Source organism: Phyllobates terribilis, unplaced genomic scaffold, assembly GCF_046119375.1.
Source record: "Phyllobates terribilis strain yellow unplaced genomic scaffold, ASM4611937v1 Scaffold_11__3_contigs__length_659146591, whole genome shotgun sequence".
In the NCBI taxonomy this organism is placed as follows: domain Eukaryota; kingdom Metazoa; phylum Chordata; class Amphibia; order Anura; family Dendrobatidae; genus Phyllobates; species Phyllobates terribilis.
This window is the reverse complement of record NW_027362771.1, coordinates 424,663,175-424,682,680: the sequence shown is the minus strand read 5'-3', so window position 1 is coordinate 424,682,680 and position 19,506 is coordinate 424,663,175. Positions and strand designations below refer to the sequence as shown.

General features: G+C 41.8%; 1 protein-coding gene across 2 annotated transcripts in view; it reads left to right on the top strand.

Moving 5' to 3' along the window:
• IL16 (interleukin 16) overlaps positions 1-19,506 on the top strand; it is a 219,654-nt gene that overhangs the window by 134,149 nt on the left and 65,999 nt on the right. Inside the window, exons 8-9 of one of the 2 annotated variants that reach the window (XM_073653140.1) lie at positions 973-1,046; positions 3,149-3,338. In XM_073653140.1, coding sequence (XP_073509241.1) covers positions 973-1,046; positions 3,149-3,338 — 264 coding nt within the window. Of the gene's footprint in view, positions 1-972; positions 1,047-3,145; positions 3,339-19,506 lie in introns of both variants that reach the window. The other variant, XM_073653139.1, reaches the window with a different exon arrangement.

The following is a 19,506-nucleotide window of genomic DNA, read 5'->3' as shown; positions in this document are numbered from 1 at the left end:
AAGGACCTGTCGTCACATGACTATGATGTCAGCGCAGGTCCTTCAGTCCTCCGCGATCTGCCGGCAAATTAAGACAAGGAGACCGGGGGCCATCAGAAGCTAAATATAATATTTGTTTTTTATTTTATTCTTTTTTTTACAGGTTCTATGGTACCCGGGTCCGGAGGAGAGTCTCCTGTCCTCCACACCCGGGTACCATCCGCACATTGAAACGCTTGGATTCCGCATCTACAGATGCAGTGATGCAGAATCCAAGTGATTTAATGCAAGTCAATGGCGGCGAAAATTGGTAGTGCTGCGTTTTTTACCGCAATGATAACCTGCAGCGGAAATTTCCACAGCATGTGCAAAGCACATGCGGATTATCATTGGGGAACATGGCAGACCTTCTACCAAGCGTTTTTTAAGAGTTTCTGCAGCGTTTTTGCCACTGCGGAAACGCTTAAAAAACGTATCGTGGGCACACAGCCTAAATAAGGTCAAAATGAAATGCTGACCCATATTCTAATGAAATAATATTTATGGAGTCTAAAGTGTGACTGATTATTAAGTGTATAAAGTTTAAAGAGGTTGTCCACTATTTTATCACTGATGACCTATCCTAGGATAGGTCATCAATGTCTGATCGATCGTGGTCCGACATCCGGCACCCCCGCTAATCAGCCATTCTCGGTGTCAGCGGCGGCTGCCGGCTGGAAGTGCTCTATTGCAGAGCTGCTCCATTTTCTGATAGTGGCCGCAGCCAGGTGAACAACCTCTGTATTTTCTTCCTAAGGTGGTAGGCAAATGGAAAAATAAAGTATGAATCACCTATATAAATGAAGAAACAGACACTTAACTTATACAATCCGTGTAAATGAAACATAGGTCTTGGCTTTTAAAGGAGCTGATTAGATTTAGTTGCGTTACAACATACTAAATTCCTGCTGACAGGTCCAAGTGTTATTTACTTTTCAAAGTTTTTTGTTGCAGGGGATGAAATTTTGGAACTTAATGGAGAGTCAATGTATGGTCTAACGCATAATGATGCACTACAAAAATTTAAGGTATGAATTACTATCCCCAATTGAACATTTTTATGAACTTTTGAAAGGTTGTGCACTGTTATATCAAAGGAGACACAGAAATACAGTAAAGAAAATCCTAAAACAATATTTTTGGCACCATGATAATCATCCCAATTGAACTTAGAAACTGAGACACTTGTGCAAAACATCATATGACCTGTGATAATGCTCTACTCCAGTGTTCAAGTACCCAACATAATATCAGCCATTATCAGTTCATGGATAGGACATTACATAGTTTCCCCACTGTAACTGTAAAAAAACTCTTTCCTATATTGATGACTAAGTCAACTCCACGTGTACAGAATGTAGAGTCACTCGAAAGATTTATTCTTTTATCAGTTCTTCATATTGACTACATACACTTTAAATGTAAATTTACATGCATATTTTTTAAAAAAATGAGTACAAATCAGACAGCACATGGATGCAACACAAACTGCATTTGGGCGTCGTCCACCTAAATTCGGACCCTGTCATTAGAATTGCCAAATTTCATCCCCAAATTGGACCAAAACTTGCACATGGCTTTGTTTTTTGTTATTTTTTGAGGGAAAAAAAGGACGAGAAAAGGCACTGTAATGTCTTCCTCCATATGCTATCAGTGAAAAAATGGTTATCGTATATGGGAAAAGCAAGGTGTGAATAGGGTCTGAAAGAGACCTCCAGTTACTAGTCTAATTGCCAGCCTTTAAACCATTTACCGTCTTCTACATCCTCTCTCCTATATCTGGAACTCAATACTGAATCCAAATTTTCAGATAAGTGTAAGGAGACAAGACACTGTGGAACCAGAACAGCATGGAGGCATGGCAGAGAGGAGGCATTTGATCAGGCCTCTGGGTACAGTGTTGTCAGGGAAATGAGCTGAGGAGAAAAACAGCACGTGTGCAAGTTCTGAGGTGATTCTGATGCCGAAGAGAGAGACGGGAAGACCAACAGCAGCATCCAGAGCTCCTGTCAGGAAGAAAGGTGCCGCGCATGTAGTAAAGTGCAATAAAGGAGGATTCTTAAAGGATGTGTCAGAGATGAAGAAAGGAGGTTGCCATCTGCTGGCCAGAAGAAATAAAGTGGAACCAAGTTATGCCAGAAGAGTTGGAGGGGGAAGAGATTCAGATGCTGCACCTGATTAGGTGACATCCAGGAAGGATTTCCTGGATATAAAAGCCCAGCGCGCCAAGAAGCAGGGAGATTTGGCACCAGGCTGCAGAGTGGAGCAGACGTGTTCCAGAGGGACTGTAGATCCCAGCGCCGCAGGCCCCAGCCAAAGGCCTGCTCTGCATCAGAGTCAGACGCCGCCTGAGAAGTTCTGGACTCCTCACAGGAGCGCCCTGAACCCTTTACATGTGGCCCAGAGTCAGGACCTGCGTTCCACACAGAGTAAGTTCCTGGGACCCGACGCCGCCTGTCAAGAGCCGAGGTCTGAATCCCCGCACCCCAAGCGTGAGAGACTACCGACGATGGTCAAGCCGAGAAGAGCTGAGTTGTTTGTTGATTTATAGTAGTGCATTTGAATTGGTCTAATATACATATATACAATACACGGGATTTTCCCTATTTACGGTTGTACATCACTTATTTGTCGTATGACGAAACATATGGAGTATATACTAACTAGTGAACCACACCTGTGGGGCTAGCCTAAGTCTGAATTCCTCCTTTTATATTTTATGTCATTGTATTTTAATCATTGTAATAATAAAGCTGATTTTAGTATTATTTAGGCATTTTGCTCCAATCTCTTGTATATGTTCTATGTATTATGGAAGTGCCTATCATTTCTTGGTCTACATAGGTGTATGCACAATTGGTGGGGGTCTAAGGACCTGGACCCCACAAAGCTACAGGCAACTCAAGTGCCGGCGATATATGAAAAACGAAAAAGAAAGTTTAGTTACTTTTTTCTAGTATTTTATTAATTATGGCACCTGAACGCACAGAAAAATAAAGAACAAAGGTCTACCTAAGCGATCATAAAATCCCATTTTTGTGTTTATGGGTTCACTTGCTTCTTGCTGTGATGAATACAATGCCTATGGCATATAAGTATATGATACACTGTTATTTGTTCTCTTCAGCAGGTGAAGAAAGGAGTGATCACTCTCACGGTTCGCACAGGCCTCAGTGCACCAGATATCATCAAAGCCTGCAATTCTCAAATGGTTCGCTCCAAAAGCTCCAGCACTTGTGTAGTGAGAGAGCATAGCCCGCTACAATCAGAAAGTTCCAATCCAAATGACAGAGTCATTATGGAGGTGTCATTACAAAAAGGTACTAAACAGTATTCTTTATACAGATTATTGATAGTTTTTATAAAGTTTTGTATTGATAATGTTTATAAAATGCTTTATCATGAGTATTCCACCAACCTGCGCCACTTAAGCCTCTGGTATGTGGGCTACCAGCTACATATACTACGCTCCATGCTGTGTGGTGGCCAATGCTGCTGGGGTGCTGCCTTTGGGGCCATGTGGCCCAGAATTGTGTAAGCTTTTCTTGACCACATGAGTGTTGTGGGCCACCTGAATCGCTCCCTCTGCTGGCACAGTGATGAGGCAGCCAAGGTCACTGCAATGTACTACACTTAAAAAGTTAACGACTCACTTGAAGTTTTACTTTAATTTGGCAGTGAGATTTAACATTATGGTCATAATGTTAACTAAGAACCTTGGGTTCATTTTTTTAAATCTTGCTGAGCTGAAGTAGTAATATTTGGATGTGCGGTACTTGTCTTTTTTTTTTCTACAGATGCTACCTGTTTATTATAAATTAGCTACATAGTACATACAGATTTTTTATATACAGTACTGTGCAAAAGCTCTAACCCCTTCACAACATTTGACATACCTATACATCATGGTTGGACAGGGGTTCCCGACCAATGACCAGTGATCACCGTCGGGAGCTCTGCTTACACGATATCCGATTCCCAGCGGTCACAGCCAGGAGTAGTGACCGCAACGCACTCGGTTGTTTTACCCCTTAAATGCCACAACCGATATCGATCACAACATTTAAGAGGCTAGGAGAGGGAAGGGGCTCCCTCTCCCATCTGATCGGCGCCCCTGCGACGTCATCGTGAGGGTCCGATTGTCTTCATGACAACCCGAGGTCTGCCAGCAAAGGTGGCTTGCTTAAACCATGCAAGGAGCATGGTGTAAGAGGCTTCTGTCAGTGTAATACTGACATGTATAGTGCATTGCAGTGCTAGTGCATTGCAATGCATTATACCAGCGAACAGAGTGATAAAGGTAATATAAAAAAATAATAAATAAAATGAAAAAAATATTATACCCATGAGTACGTATCTTTATGTAAAAATGAAAATAAACATAAAGAGTTCACATATTTGGTATCCCTGCGTCCCAAACGATTTGATCTATAAAACTGTCTCACTAATTAACCCCTTCAGTGAACACCATAAAAAAACTAAATGTAGAAAAAAAACTATGCTTTTTCATCATACTGCCAAAAAAAGTGGAATAAAATACAATAAAGTTGAATGTAAATAAAAATAATATAGCTGAAAACAAACCACCATATAGGTCTGTCAATGGAGCAATAAAAAATCTATAGCTCTCAGAATGCAAAAAACATTCTTTTTTCTATAAAATAGCTTTTATTTAGATAAAGCGGCAAAACATAAAAAAAAATTATAGAAATGTGGTTTCGCTGTAATCATACTGACCTGAACAATGAAGCTGTCTTATCAATTTTAGCACATAGTGAACTACATAAAACCTCCAAAAAAAACAATTCCTGAATTGCTGGTGTTTGTTCATTTTGCCTCCGAAAAAACGGAATAGAAAGTGATCAATATGGTATGTCCCTGAAAATGGTACCAATAAAAACATCAACTTGTCTTGCAAAAAACACAAGCCCTCACATGACTGTTGGCAGAAAAATGTAAAATTTATAGCTCTCAAAATATGACTATGCAAAAACTTTAATGTGTGACAGCAGCCAAATATAAATAAACTATATAAATCTTTTATAATATATAAATCGTAATCGCACCGACCGGAAGAATAATGTCGTCTAATCAATTAGACCACACAAGGAACAGCGCAAAAAATAAATAAAATACATTTTTGACCTACTGTTGATTTGTTCATTCTGCCTTCCAAAGGTTTCAGTAAGGCTCAGCTCACATTTATCCTGCGCTGTACGCTGAGTGCTTACACCAGAGTTTCCGTGAAAATCTCTGAAATATGTGATTCAGACGGAACTCCCCGGTGAAAGATTCCCCATAATGAGGCAGATGGAGGAACTGGGGACGCCGTCTGGCCTATGATCTGGTGGTCTCCTTCTTAAGCATGCATAAAAGCGCCGGTTGACCACAGTTTTGTTCACTTCTAAAAAGAAAGACACCGCTGAACACAGGCCAGTAGGAGTACAGAGTAACTCTGCGTCATTATATTGATTGGATCAAAATAACATCATTCACAGATTTAGATAGAAACCCAGAGGTAAGTGCTCAATGTAGAGCGCAGGATAAATATGATCCAAAATATTATGTAAAATGTTCCCAATAAAAGCTTCGACTCAATCCACAAAAAAAACTAGTCCCCACTCAGGTCCGTCATTTACTAATGGAAATATAATGGGCTTCTACGTTACTGGTAGCACAAAGGCTAAGCAAAATGGCTCCCCTCAAAAGAAATCCAGCGAATTCTGTGCTCCCAAATCCAAATGCACCCCTACCTTCTGAGCACCAGTATGCCTAAACCACATTTAGCATCCACATGTCTTGTACTTTTGTAGCGATGAGAGCCCTCTTACTTTACGGGTGCATGTCTCCAGAAGCACGAGCTGGGCATAATGTGCTGGGCACTACAATGGCAGATTTGGAATTTTCACTCAGCAACTTCCACTGCTGTTTTTTTCTGGAAAACATCCATGGAGTCAAAATCAACACTACACCTGTAAAAAAATTCACAGATGGGTGTAATTTCCAAAATTGGGTCACTTGAGAGGGGATTCTGCTCTTCTAGCACTTAGAGGCTCTGTATATGTAGCCCTCAAACTGTTCTAGAAAAATATGTGCTCCAGGAAATAGCGCTCTGTCCCTGCTGAGTCTCACCATGTGGCTAAGCAGTACTGTACAGCCACATATGGGGTATTGCCATGTTCAGAAGAAATTGTGTAACAAATTTTTGTGTCATTTTTACTAATTTCCCCTAGTGAAAATGTAAAATCTGGGGCTAAAACAACATTTTTGTGGTAAAAATGTAATTATTTTTTCTTCACTGCCCAATGGTATAAAATTCTGTGACACACCCATGGCATCAATATGATCACGGTACCCTTAGATTAATCCATTCAGAGGTGTAGTTTGTAAAATGGGGTCACTTATGGGGGGGGGGATCCTGCTGTTTTGGCACCTCAGGGGCTCTCCCAGTGTGTCATGGCACCTGCAAACCATAACAGCAAAATCTGCTCTATAATATGGCGCTCCTTCCCTTCTGCACTTTCACTGTGCTTGAAAAGTAGTTCCCGATTACATGTAGGGTATTGGCGCACTTAGGAGAAATTGAACAACAAACTCTGAGATCCATTTTTACCTATTAGCCCTTATAAAAATTAAAAATGTGGGGCTAAAACAGCATTTTAGTGGTAAAAATGTAATTATTCATTCTTCACTGCCCAATGGTTTAAAATTTTGTGAGGCACATGTGGTGTCAACATGCTCACTGCACTCCTAGATGCATTCATTGGGGGGTACAGTTTGTAAAATGAGGTTACTTATAGGGGGTTCTGCTGTTCTGGCACCTCAGGAGCTCTGCCAACATGACATGGTACCCTCAAACCATTCTAGCAACATCTGAACTCCAATATGGTGTTTCTTCCCTTCTGTGCTTTGCCCTGTGCCTCAAATGTAGTTTTTGACCACATATGGGGTATTGGCATACTCAGGAGAAATTGCGTAACAAATTGTACCATTCATTTTCTCCTATTATCAGTTTTGAAAATTAAAAATTTGGTGCCAAAGCAACATTTTAGTGGTTAAAAATTTTAATTTACCACCAATTTAGCCCAATGTCATACAATTCTGTAAATCACCTGAGGGTTAATAATGCTCACTACACCCTTAGTTGTATTCCTCAAGAGGTGTCATTTACAGAATGTGGTAGTTTGTGGGGGTTTCTGCTGTTTTGGCATATAAGGGGCTCTTCAAATGTGACAAGCATTCCGCAATATATTCCAGCCAAAATTGCGCTCTAGAATTCAATTTGCACTCCTTCTCTTCCAAGCCCTGCTATGTGCCCAAACAGTAGTTTTACGCAACATGTTTGTATCTGAAATTGCACAACAATTTGTACAGTCCATTTTCTTATTTTATTCTTGTGAAAATGAAAAATTTAGGGCTGAAGCAACATTTTTGCAGGAAAAATATATTTTTTCATTTTTATGGCTCAACGTTATAAAATTCTGTGAATTTAAGGCGCTCTCTACACCTCTAGATAAGTTACTTGAGAAGTGTAGTTTTCAAAATGGGGTCACTTATGTGGGGTTTGCACTGTTTAGGCACATCAGGGGCTCTGCAAACGCGACATGGCATCCGCTATCTATTCCAGTTGATTTTGCACTCAAATGTCAAATGGTGCACCTTCACTTCCAAGTACTGCCGTGGGCCAAAACAGTAGTTTTCCACCACATATGAAATATCTGCGTACTCAGGAGAAATTGCACAACAAATTGAATGGTCCATTTTCTCCTGCTACCCTTGTAAAATGCAAAATCTGGAGCTAAAGCAACATTTTTGTGGGAAAAACTTAAAATTTTCATTTTTTTCCTCCACATTCCTTTAATTCCTGTGAAGCACCTGAAAGGTTAATAAACTTCTTAGCACCTTGAGGGGTGAATTTTTTTAAAATGGTGTCACATTTGGGTATTTTCTGTCATATAGGCCCCTCAAAGACACTTCAAATGTGGCCCCTAAAAAAAATGGTTTTGTAAATGTTGTTGGAAAAATGATGTACAATACAAAGTTATATTGTGGTACCGTGTTAGCCAGAAAAATCGATGTAAATACTTTTATGCCAAAAATGACAAAAGTATTCTCGGAGTGATACCTTTATTAGCTAACCATAAGTATATATATATATATATATATATATATATATATATATATATATATATATATATATATATTGTGATGTAGCAGACATCCCTCTAATGGTTCAGTGTGTTTTGAATGACCATGTACCTTCCCCTTTAACTGACTGGTCACATGACCGTGACATCACACAGGTCCTTATGCACACAGTTAAGGTCCTATCTATGGGTGTGTGTGTGTGTGCTGCAGTATATATAAACCCTGTGTGATTTGTGACAGGTGTGTTCCGGTGTGTAGGAGTTCCTGTGTGTTGGGAGCTCCTGTGTGGGCACCGTGTGAGAGGCAAGAGGCTGTTCCCTGTGTGTGGTGGGAACACCGCTCGTGTGAGGCCTGGAGTGGCCTGGTGGACTCCGGTGGAGGTGAAGCCTGGATCCCTGTGTGAGAGTGTGGGGGATGCCAGTAAGAGTCGGAGTGCCATACGAGTTGCCTGGTGGACTCCGGTGGAGGTGAAGCCTGGATCCCTGTGTGAAAGTGTGGGGGATGCCAGTAAGCCTCGGAGTGCCACACAAGCGTTCTGGAGGGTGAAACCTGGATATGAAATGTGCAATATGCCAGTAAGCCTTGGATGGGAGTAACGGCTGGAGACCACGTGTGGTAAGCCGTGAAGCCACAGTGGTGGCGTATGAAATGGACTATTACAGCTGAAGCCGGCAAAAGGTAATACTCTTGCGTTATGGACATTTACATGGACATTGTTTAGTACTACCTTGCGGAAGGCTGTAATAAGAGCCGAGTGGGCCAGTCTGCCACTTGGGCTCGTGGACTTTATCAGTGTGTCGGCGGGTCACGGAGTTGGACCCGGAAATAAGCTGTTTATGATGTGTAATAAACTGCTGAGCATTGTTGGAAAATGGAAAGCTGATCATATGTGAGTTGATTGACGCAGCGAAGCGAGTATCCCCCAGGATAATAAGTAGTGCTGCCTTACATGTGGTTTGAGAGTGCGGGCAACTGCAGTCTGGTTGCTAGGGGCTGCTGCAGTCTGGTTGCTAGGGGCAACTGCAGTCTGGTTGCTAGGGGCACTCTGCAGTCTGGTTGCTGGGAGCAATTGCAGTCTGGTTGCTGAGAGCAGCTGCAGTCTGGTTGCTAGGAGCAACTGCACAGGTCGACGAGTGTGGTAAAGCATCTGGCTGCAACTCGGCGGGGTTGTGAAGGTCGTCGTCGCACTCAAACCTGGTTTGCTGTGGCTCGGCGGGGCTCACGAAAGTCAAAGCATCTTGCTGCAACTCGGCGGGGTTGCGAAGGTTGTCGTCGAACTCAAACCTGGCTTGCTGTGGCTCGGCGGGGCTCACGAAGTTCAAAGCATCTTGCTGCAACTCGGCGGGGTTGCGAAGATTGACATCGCACTCAAATCCTGTTTTGCGGTGGCTCGGCGGGGCCACGAAATTTTTTTCGGGGAGAGCGGTGAAGTTCAAGTGTGAACAGTGTACCGTGATGGCTGTGAGCAAAGCAGCAGATGTGTTTGGGGCTATTGAGCGTTTGAAGGACCGGTTGGGACCGGATCAGGTATTTGAGAGACTTTTGCAGGACATGGTGCGGGAACCGCAGGAGCTGTGGGCACCGTATAGAATGGCGGCAGTGGACCATTCTATGGATTCTCCGGGGGCGCCCGTGTTGTCCCAGAGTGCCCGGGGAGGTGGTAAGAGATCTTGTGAACTGAGTCCTAAGACTGTCGCTGATGTTTTTTGTAAAAATTCCCTTACAGGTGTGGTTGTTAAAAACGGGGCGGAGCAAAAAAGGGGGCGGATTTTCACAAGAGTGTGGAGTGTAAAAAACTGGAAATTGTTGATGATTGTGGGTGGGTACCTCCTAAAAATGACAAGGTGACCGTTGATAACGGGGTAGCTCCAGTGGAAGGGGGTGAAGTCAAAGGGGGAGGTGACCTGGTAGTCCACAACATCATGGGGAGTGACACAGACCCCATAGCTGACGGTGACACTACGGAAGTAGAAGGAGAGGTCAGTCAGGAGGGGCTAGACGAGGGGAGAGAGTCCACCTCTCGTCGTAGACGGCGCAGGGGCCACAAAAAGGTTGCTCCTGTACTCTTTGCTGAAAGTGAAAGTAAAGAAAATGTAATGGTGTGTGCCATTGTTTCAAGTGTGGATCCTCCTTCAGAGGCAGAAGAGGAGGTGACGGACCTGGAGAACGTATCCTCAGACCAGCGGAGCCTGGAGTCTGAACGGCAGAGGGTATACCAGGTTGTGAAGAACTTACAGCGAGATCTAAAGGGAAGCAACGAGGAAGTTGTCCAGTGGAAGGAGACGTTCCACGCAATTAAGGAGGACCGCCGCAAAATCAAGGAAGAGGTTTTGCAGTTGAAGCTTGAGAAGGAGGCGCAGCAGGATGGTGTTTCTGGACGTGAACAAATCCTAGAACGACTGCGCAAACAGCTCAACCAGGAGCTGTGTGACTCCAAGAAGGAGTGTGGTGAAAGCAGTAGGGAACTGCAACAGAGTAAGAGAGATTATGAGGATCTCTTCAAGGTGAAAGAAAAACTAGAGGAGGATAAGGCGGGTGCAGAGCAAGTGCGCCAAGTGGTTGAGGCCACTCTGCAAGATATCCGTGAGGAGAATGATGATCTCCGGGGAAAGACCCTAGATCTGGAAGCTCAGGTGAAGGAGCTACAGATGTCCTGTGATACTCTCCAGAAGGCGGAGATGTACCTTAAGGAAACAGTCAGCAAGATGAAAGCTGAGCGAGAGAAGATGGAGGAGTCCATCGGAAAAGCCACAGACCAGGGCCAGGAGTTCACCGCTGGTGATGGGAGGTATGAAGCAGAGACCTCCTCGAGTGATGTGGGCTCGGAGGATTCAGTGGATGTCGGAGCCGAGATCAAGCAGCTCAAGGAGTTGCTACAAGCCCAGTGGACGCAAGAGAAGCGTGAGAGACTGGCTATGAAGAGCCGAGTGGGCGCATTGGAGACGGAGAGGTCTGAGAGAGCTCTGCTGCTGGAAGAGCAGTTGAAGCTGGAAGAGCTTCAGAGATGGACTGCTAAGAGGCGAGTAACTGAGCTGGAAGGAGAAGTTTTAGAGCTCAAAGGTCGCCTAGCAAAGTGTCACATGGTGAACGAGGTCTCCTTGGAGAAGGGAAAAGGCAAACAAGTTGCACTTACTCCCTTAGACCATGAGAAGGTGGATCTAAGGAGAGCTAAGAGTATGGTGTTGGAAGATAAAGGTGAAGTGGAGGTGGTCAAGACGAAAAGTTGTGAAGTTGTAGCTGTGAGTCAGCTCAGGGGAAGCATCCAGGGTGAAGAAGCTGGAAGTCAGTTATCCCTGAAACCTGAGCTGGTTGATCGTCTGGAAACCACTGGTGAGACCGAAACGTCTCGGTACAAGTGCCTCGTAGATGTACCCGAGGACTTGAGGGAAGAATGCACCCGTGAGTTCGTGCATGAGGTGTTTAGGAAGGTCGTGGGAGCCTGTAAGGTGTATTTGACCTCAGAGGCTAGACAGCTGGTGGTCCTGTCCACGACTGAAGTCACAGTGAAGAGGGTGGCGATCCTGAGTGACATACATTGGCGATGTATTCGCACGAAGCGGTTTCTCCGGTTGAAGACGGAGCAAGCCGCTAGACAACTGGAGCTGATGAGAAAGGCTCACAGTCTGCGAGAAGAGGTCATCCGGGTGCCTCGTGTTCTGGTGAGAGAGCTCATTGGGAGAAACGGCCGAGCCATGCAGATGATGGTGAAAAAGTCTGACAAGTTTACGACCCGGAAATGTGACTTGACGGAGTCGATGACATTGACAGATGGTAGGTCCCTAAGGAGTGGGCTAATGTCAATGACTAATGTTCCAGGGGCTGGACAATGCAAGGGTCAAGTGCATGGTCTCAGTGTGAACTGTGGGATATAGACTGTTTGTGTATATTATGTGTTCAACCCCACAAGTTTGAACAGAGGGGGGGAATATGTGATGTAGCAGATATCCCTTTAATGGTTCAGTGTGTTTTGAATGACCATGTACCTTCCCCTTTAACTGACTGGTCACATGACCGTGACATCACACAGGTCCTTATGCACACAGTTAAGGTCCTATCTATGGGTGTGTGTGTGTGTGCTGCAGTATATATAAACCCTGTGTGATTTGTGACAGGTGTGTTCCGGTGTGTAGGAGTTCCTGTGTGTTGGGAGCTCCTGTGTGGGCACCGTGGGAGAGGCACGAGGCTGTTCCCTGTGTGTGGTGGGAACACCGCTCGTGTGAGGCCTGGAGTGGCCTGGTGGACTCCGGTGGAGGTGAAGCCTGGATCCCTGTGTGAGAGTGTGGGGGATGCCAGTAAGCCTCGGAGTGCCATACGAGTGACCTGGTGGACTCCAGTGGAGGTGAAGCCTGGATCCCTGTGTGAAAGTGTGGGGGATGCCAGTAAGCCTCGGAGTGCCACACAAGCGTCCTGGAGGGTGAAGCCTGGATATGAAATGTGCAATATGCCAGTAAGCCTTGGACGGGAGTAACGGCTGGAGACCACGTGTGGTAAGCCGTGAAGCCACAGTGGTGGCGTATGAAATGGACTATTACAGCTGAAGCCGGCAAAAGGTAATACTCTTGCGTTATGGACATTTACATGGACATTGTTCAGTACTACCTTGCGGAAGGCTGTAATAAGAGCCGAGTGGGCCGGTCTGCCACTTGGGCTCGTGGACTTTATCAGTGTGTCGGCGGGTCACGGAAAGCTGAACATATGTGAGTTGATTGACGCAGCGAAGCAATATATATATATATATATATATATATATATATATATATATATATATATATATATATACAGTACAGACCAAAAGTTTGGACACACCTTCTCATTTAAAGATTTTTCTGTATTTTCTTGACTATGAAAATTGTACATTCACACTGAAGGCATCAAAACTATGAATTAACACGTGGAATTATATACTTAACAAAAAAGTGTGAAACAACTGCAAATATGTCTTATATTCTAGGTTCTTCAAAGTAGCCTCCTTTTGCTTTGATGACTGCTTTGCACACTCTTGGCATTCTCTTGATGAGCTTCAAGAGGTAGTCACCGGAAATGGTCTTCCAACAATCTTGAAGGAGTTCCCAGAGATGCTTAGCACTTGTTGGCCCTTTTGCCTTCACTCTGCGGTCCAGCTCACCCCAAACCATCTCGATTGGGTTCAGGTCTGGTGACTGTGGAGGCCGGGTCATCTGGCGTAGCACCCCATCACTCTCTTTCTTGGTCAAATAGCCCTTACACAGCCTGGAGGTGTGTTTGGGGTCATTGTCCTGTTGGAAAATAAATGATGGTCCAACTAAACGCAAACCGGATGGAATAGCATGCCGCTGCAAGATGCTGTGGTAGCCATGCTGGTTCAGTATGCCTTCAATTTTGAATAAATCCCCAACAGTGTCACCAGCAAAGCACCCCCACACCATCACACCTCCTCCTCCATGCTTCACAGTGGGAACCAGGCATGTAGAGTCCATCCGTTCACCTTTTCTGCGTTGCACAAACACACGGTGGTTGGAACCAAAGATCTCAAATTTGGACTCATCAGACCAAAGCGCAGATTTCCACTGGTCTAATGTCCATTCCTTGGGTTCTTTAGCCCAAACAAGTCTCTTCTGCTTGTTGCCTGTCCTTAGCTGTGGTTTCCTAGCAGCTATTTTACCATGAAGGCCTGCTGCACAAAGTCTCCTCTTAACAGTTGTTGTAGAGATGTGTCTGCTGCTAGAACTCTGTGTGGCATTGACCAGGTCTCTAATCTGAGCTGCTGTTAACCTGCGATTTCTGAGGCCGGTGACTCGGATAAACTTATCCTCAGAAGCAGAGGTGACTCTTGGTCTTCCTTTCCTGGGGCGGTCCTCATGTGAGCCAGTTTCTTTGTAGCGCTTGATGGTTTTAGCAACTGCACTTGGGGACACTTTCAAAGTTTGCCCAATTTTTCCGACTGACTGACCTTCATTTCTTAAAGTAATGATGGCCACTCGTTTTTCTTTACTTAGCTGCTTTTTTCTTGCCATAATACAAATTTTAACAGTCTATTCAGTAGGACTATCAGCTGTGTATCAACCAGACTTCTGCACAACACAACTGATGGTCCCAACCCCATTTATAAGGCAAGAAATCCCACTTATTAAACCTGACAGGGCACACATGTGAAGTGAAAACCATTTCCGATGACTACCTCTTGAAGCTCATCAAGAGAATGCCAAGAGTGTGCAAAGCAGTCATCAAAGCAAAAGGTGGCTACTTTGAAGAACCTAGAATATAAGACATATTTTCACTTGTTTAATACTTTTTTCTTAAGTATATAATTCCACATGTGTTAATTCATAGTTTTGATGCCTTCAGTGTGAATGTACAATTTTCATAGTCATGAAAATACAGAAAAATCTTTAAATGAGAAGGTGTGTCCAAACTTTTGGTCTGTACTGTCTATATATATATACATATATATATGCAAGATTACAAATGAATTCATAAGACAAAAGGCACAACATTTGAGAGATGTTACAACAAGACATTTGTTCATGAAGTGTAAGTTGTGATGCCTCCTACTGATAAGTTAGGGAGATCAAATTAGTTTTTTTTTGTTGCAAAATGAGAGGCCTTGGGAATGTTTAATTATCTGGTTGGGAATGTTTAATTATCTGGAGGTGTGAATTGTGTCCATGTAGTGAGTCATAAACCCAGGCGTTATATTTAGTCCTGTTGTCAGTGAACTGAACATTCTTATCAATTTGAATTCCCAAATTTTTCTTTCTTTGTTGCCCTTGAAGTGACCTTTTAGTATTAAAACTTTTAGATCTTTCATACAGTGTCCCCGGCCAGAGAAATGTTTTCCCACAGGGGTGTACAGTTCATTCTTTATTGTGTGTTTATCGTTTGCAGTTTTTGCATCGTTTCTCCAATATAAACTCCTTCTGAGCACCTTGTACATTGTATCATGTACATTGTATCATGTACACCACATTGGAGGATGTACATGAAAAGACATCCATGATTTTGTAGTCCTGATTTGTGTTAGGTATGCAGACTGTATTTGATGGTAATATGTGGGTACAAGTTTTGCATTTTTTGTTTTCACATTCATTTGTAATCTTGCCTGACGAAGGAGCCTCTGTGCTCTGAAATGAGAAATTGTTGATCAACTTTTAACCTTTCTAACTTCCTAACAATAAAAAAAATATGTTTCAAAAATTATGCAGATGTAAAGTAGACATGTGGGAAATGTTATTTATTAACTATTTTGTGTGATGTAACTAATTTGGTTTAAAGGCATAAAAATTTAAAGTTTGAAAGCTGCAAAATTTTTGCCAAAATTCCGATATTTTCAATCTAGATTTACCGTAAACATAAAGTACAAAGTGTCACGGAAAAGCAGTCTCAGAATCAACGGGATATGTTTAAGCGTTTCAGAGTTATTACCTCATAACATGACACTGGTCAGAATTGTAAAATTTGGCCTGGTCAGACGTTCGGGGGTGCAGGGGTTAAGCAAGTGTGGGAAACCTGCGGCAAAATAAGAATGATTTAAAAGATGGAAGTATTTAAAGGTGCTGTCCGGTCAAAAGTGATAAGGGTAGAAAACCACTTGCTGAAGCAGAAACTCTGTAAATGCTCAGTCACGCCCAGAGCACTTAATGCCTCAATTGTATATGCAGGAATTCAGTAACATATACAAGTTTTATTATGGATTTACATTTCAAAGTTATGCATGCTCATATGTGGTTTTTAGGGTTTTAACTTTCTGACAGATTCCCTTTTATAGTTTAATGGACAAAGAGAAATCAAAATCAAATCAATATTTGGTGTGACCCAAAAAGCATCAATTCTTCTACATACGCTTGCACAAGTCAGGGATGTTGTAGAATTTCTAGGATTTTTGTAGGATTTGTAGTATTGTATAGTCAGGTATATGAGTAACCAATTATACCAAACAGGTGATAATGATCTTCATGTAAGTTGAAACGCAGTCATTAACTGAAACAAAAACCGCTGTGTGGGAGGTGTAAAATCGGTAAGGCACAGCTAATCTCTGCTCCAAAAGAGAGGTTGTAGTTTCATGTTTCAGGTAAGAAAAATATAAAATTTTAGAATCCTCAGTGGTTGATACCTTTTAATGGCTAGCTGAAAAGATGGTAACAAATAGCAGGCTTTCAAGACTACTTAGGTCTCTTCATCAGGTATAGTATGGTATGATAAGTCCTGAATAGTCTCGAAAGCTTGCTATTTGTTAGCGTCTTTTCATTTAGCCATAAAATAGTATCAGCCACTCAGAACGCTAAAATTTAATATTTTTCTGTCTACTGGCTAACACGGTACGTTGATATATAGTTTTCATGTCTCAGGTTATACACCATGGCAAAAGTAATTAGAGAAAAATGGATATATAGATCCATTAATTGTGTTATAAGGAGTTACCCCCAAAACTCAATATCTATTAATGTATCTCCTTTTTTGATATCAAAAATATATTATATAAAATAATCATATTCATTCGTATTTAATCAGTACTTTTATTAAATCATAGCAAGCAGAAAAGTGATAGTATCTTTAAAAATTCTTCATTATGCCCATAAAAACATTTAAAACCCTTCCGGGCAATGTGGTATATATATATAGCCTAAGACATATAAATAGCCATAAGTCTCAATGGTTATACACATAAGAATATAGAAGGTTACACGTTAGATGTCTTGAATCAAAGCAATAATTAATTAGAAATATAGAGGGTCACAGGTCAAGTGTCTCAAATCAGAACAATAATTAGATCATCATATCACATATAGATTCATTTTAAACAAGTTTTTTTAAAGATTAGGTTGTATACATCATAATATTCTATACACTGTTTAGTCAACAAATATATACCATGGTAAAGATCAGTTAATTATATTTGATAGAACATTGTCTGATCAACCATATAGATTGCCACACTGTCCTGCATCCCAATGCAGTGCTATATTAAGCATTTATATACCATAGCAAATAGTTAGCATATTATATTCAGGTATATAGTAAACATATTATATTCAGATAGAACATTGTATTACCAACCATGTGCCATGTTAAAGGCTACCACATTATCCAGCACCCCAACGCGCGTGTCGCGTATATTGCTTCCTCAGGGGGTATTAAGACATAGTGCAGGCTAATTATTAAATAGCCCCTCATCTTAATGGGCAGGAGGGTCTGGCAAATCACCAGTACCACACAATAATGTTGCCTAATAAGGCTTGATTAGTACCAATCCCTGTCCATATCACCGGTGTGTGTTATAGCGCGCTCCTGTCGCCCATACCGCGTTACCCACAGCGGTCAGCGTCCCGGAAGTTCCACCGCGCATGCGCGCGTATTGAAGCCTCCGATTGGACGCCGAGCGCTGGGGGCGAGGCCAGTATGACGCGGCGGGGGCGCGCACCACCATGGATATTCTGACTCCATTTTACAGATGGGCAAGATTTGCCCTTAGCTCTTCATATCATACGTTCAAGCCTGACATTATACTGTATTCACAAAGAGGACGTACAATATTTGTTATAGTCATATTAAATGTAATACATCTTATACATATATTGAGTCTTTTTTTCTTTTTCATATCTTTTGCTTTATTTCCTCTTTTCTTATTGTTCTTCTTTGTTTTGTGCTTTTATCTTCTATATGAGATCAGATTTTTCTCCGTATTCAATTGATACGTATCATGTCACGCTCTAATTTGGAACAGATAGATTTTAAGAATAGGTATAAGGTTATCAATATATTTACATTGTCACACATTATTGCTCCAATTATGTTATTAGCCCATTATATCCATCATTTAAAGTAAACAATACTTAGCCTGCAGTATATAATCATATGAATACCACATAGGTCAATACATCAATATAATCCGTATTTTGTAATGTTTCGATGTAGTCCGTATTTTACAATATTTATACTATATTTATATTTCACCTACATGTATAAAACATGTTTATATCCCATATATATATCAGCAATCCTCTTTTTCAATCTTAATAGCAACAATGTCATAAGTCACAAAAATGAAACAAAGCTTGTCAAATCATTCAACCCTTTGGGCTTAACCGTGTTCAGAATAGTTATCCATTTAATCTCCCTTTGTTCAAGCATTTTCTTAAGGTTTCCTCCTCTCGCTCCCAGATTGATTTTATCAATACCCCTGAAGCGTAATAGTCTCCAGTTCCCATTATGACATTCCTTAAAATGCTTTGGTATATTCTTTAAAAAGGCAATTTCCTCAGGTTTGTCACATTTCTTTGCATTTTTTATATCTTTGATGTGTTCCAAGATCCTTACTCTGAATTCTCTAGACGTTAGTCCTATATAGATTAGATCACATGGGCAGATTGCCCAGTAGATTATTCCTGTAGATCGACAATTAATAAATTCAGAGATTTTGAATGTCTTCTTTTTTGTAGAGTCAAAAAATTCCTTTGTTCTATCTATCTGGGGGCAAGCCCCACATGATCCGCAAGAAAAACATCCTTGTCTATAGGTAGTATTGGTAGTGAATATATTTTGCGGTTTAGGGGGGATATAATGACTTCTCACCAAAATATCTGTCAGTGTTTTTGATCGTTTTGGAGTTATAGAAGGTTTTTTTGAAATAAATTGATTTAAAGTAGGGTCGGAGAGAAGAATGGGCCAATATTTATTGATAATCCCATACATTTCCCTCCATTGACCATGATAAGGGGTAATAAATCTCACACTTTGATCTTGTTTTTTAATTTTGGGTTTTAAAAGTTCACTTCTACTGGTCATTTTTGCTCTTTGGTATCCCCTCAGGATGACATCATTTCTGTAACTGCGGGCGTCGAATCTCTTCGTCAACTCTGTTGCTTGTTTTTCAAACAAAGCATCAGTTGAACAGATGCGTCGAGCTCTGAGGAACTAACCGGTCGGTATAGATCTAATAACCTGGGGAGGATGAGACGATTTGGCATTAAGAATAGCATTCACAGCAGTGTTTTTCCTATAAATATCTGTGGATAGCATGCCATTTTCCTCCCTTTTAATTTTCAAATCTAAAAAGTCAATTTCCTCAGAGCTCGAGGCATATGTCAACTTGATGTTATATATATTGGTATTTAAATCTTGGAGAAATTTTTCCAAGATTATATTCTCACCTTGCCATATGATGAAAAGATCATCGATGAATCTTACCCACATCTGGACTGCACCATTTTCTGCTGCTGGGAAAATAATGTTATGTTCCCAGTATCCAAGAAAGAGGCACGCATATGCGGGCGCACAAGACGATCTTTACCATGGTATATATTTGTTGACTAAACAGTGTATAGAATATTATGATGTATACAACCTAATCTTTAAAAAAACTTA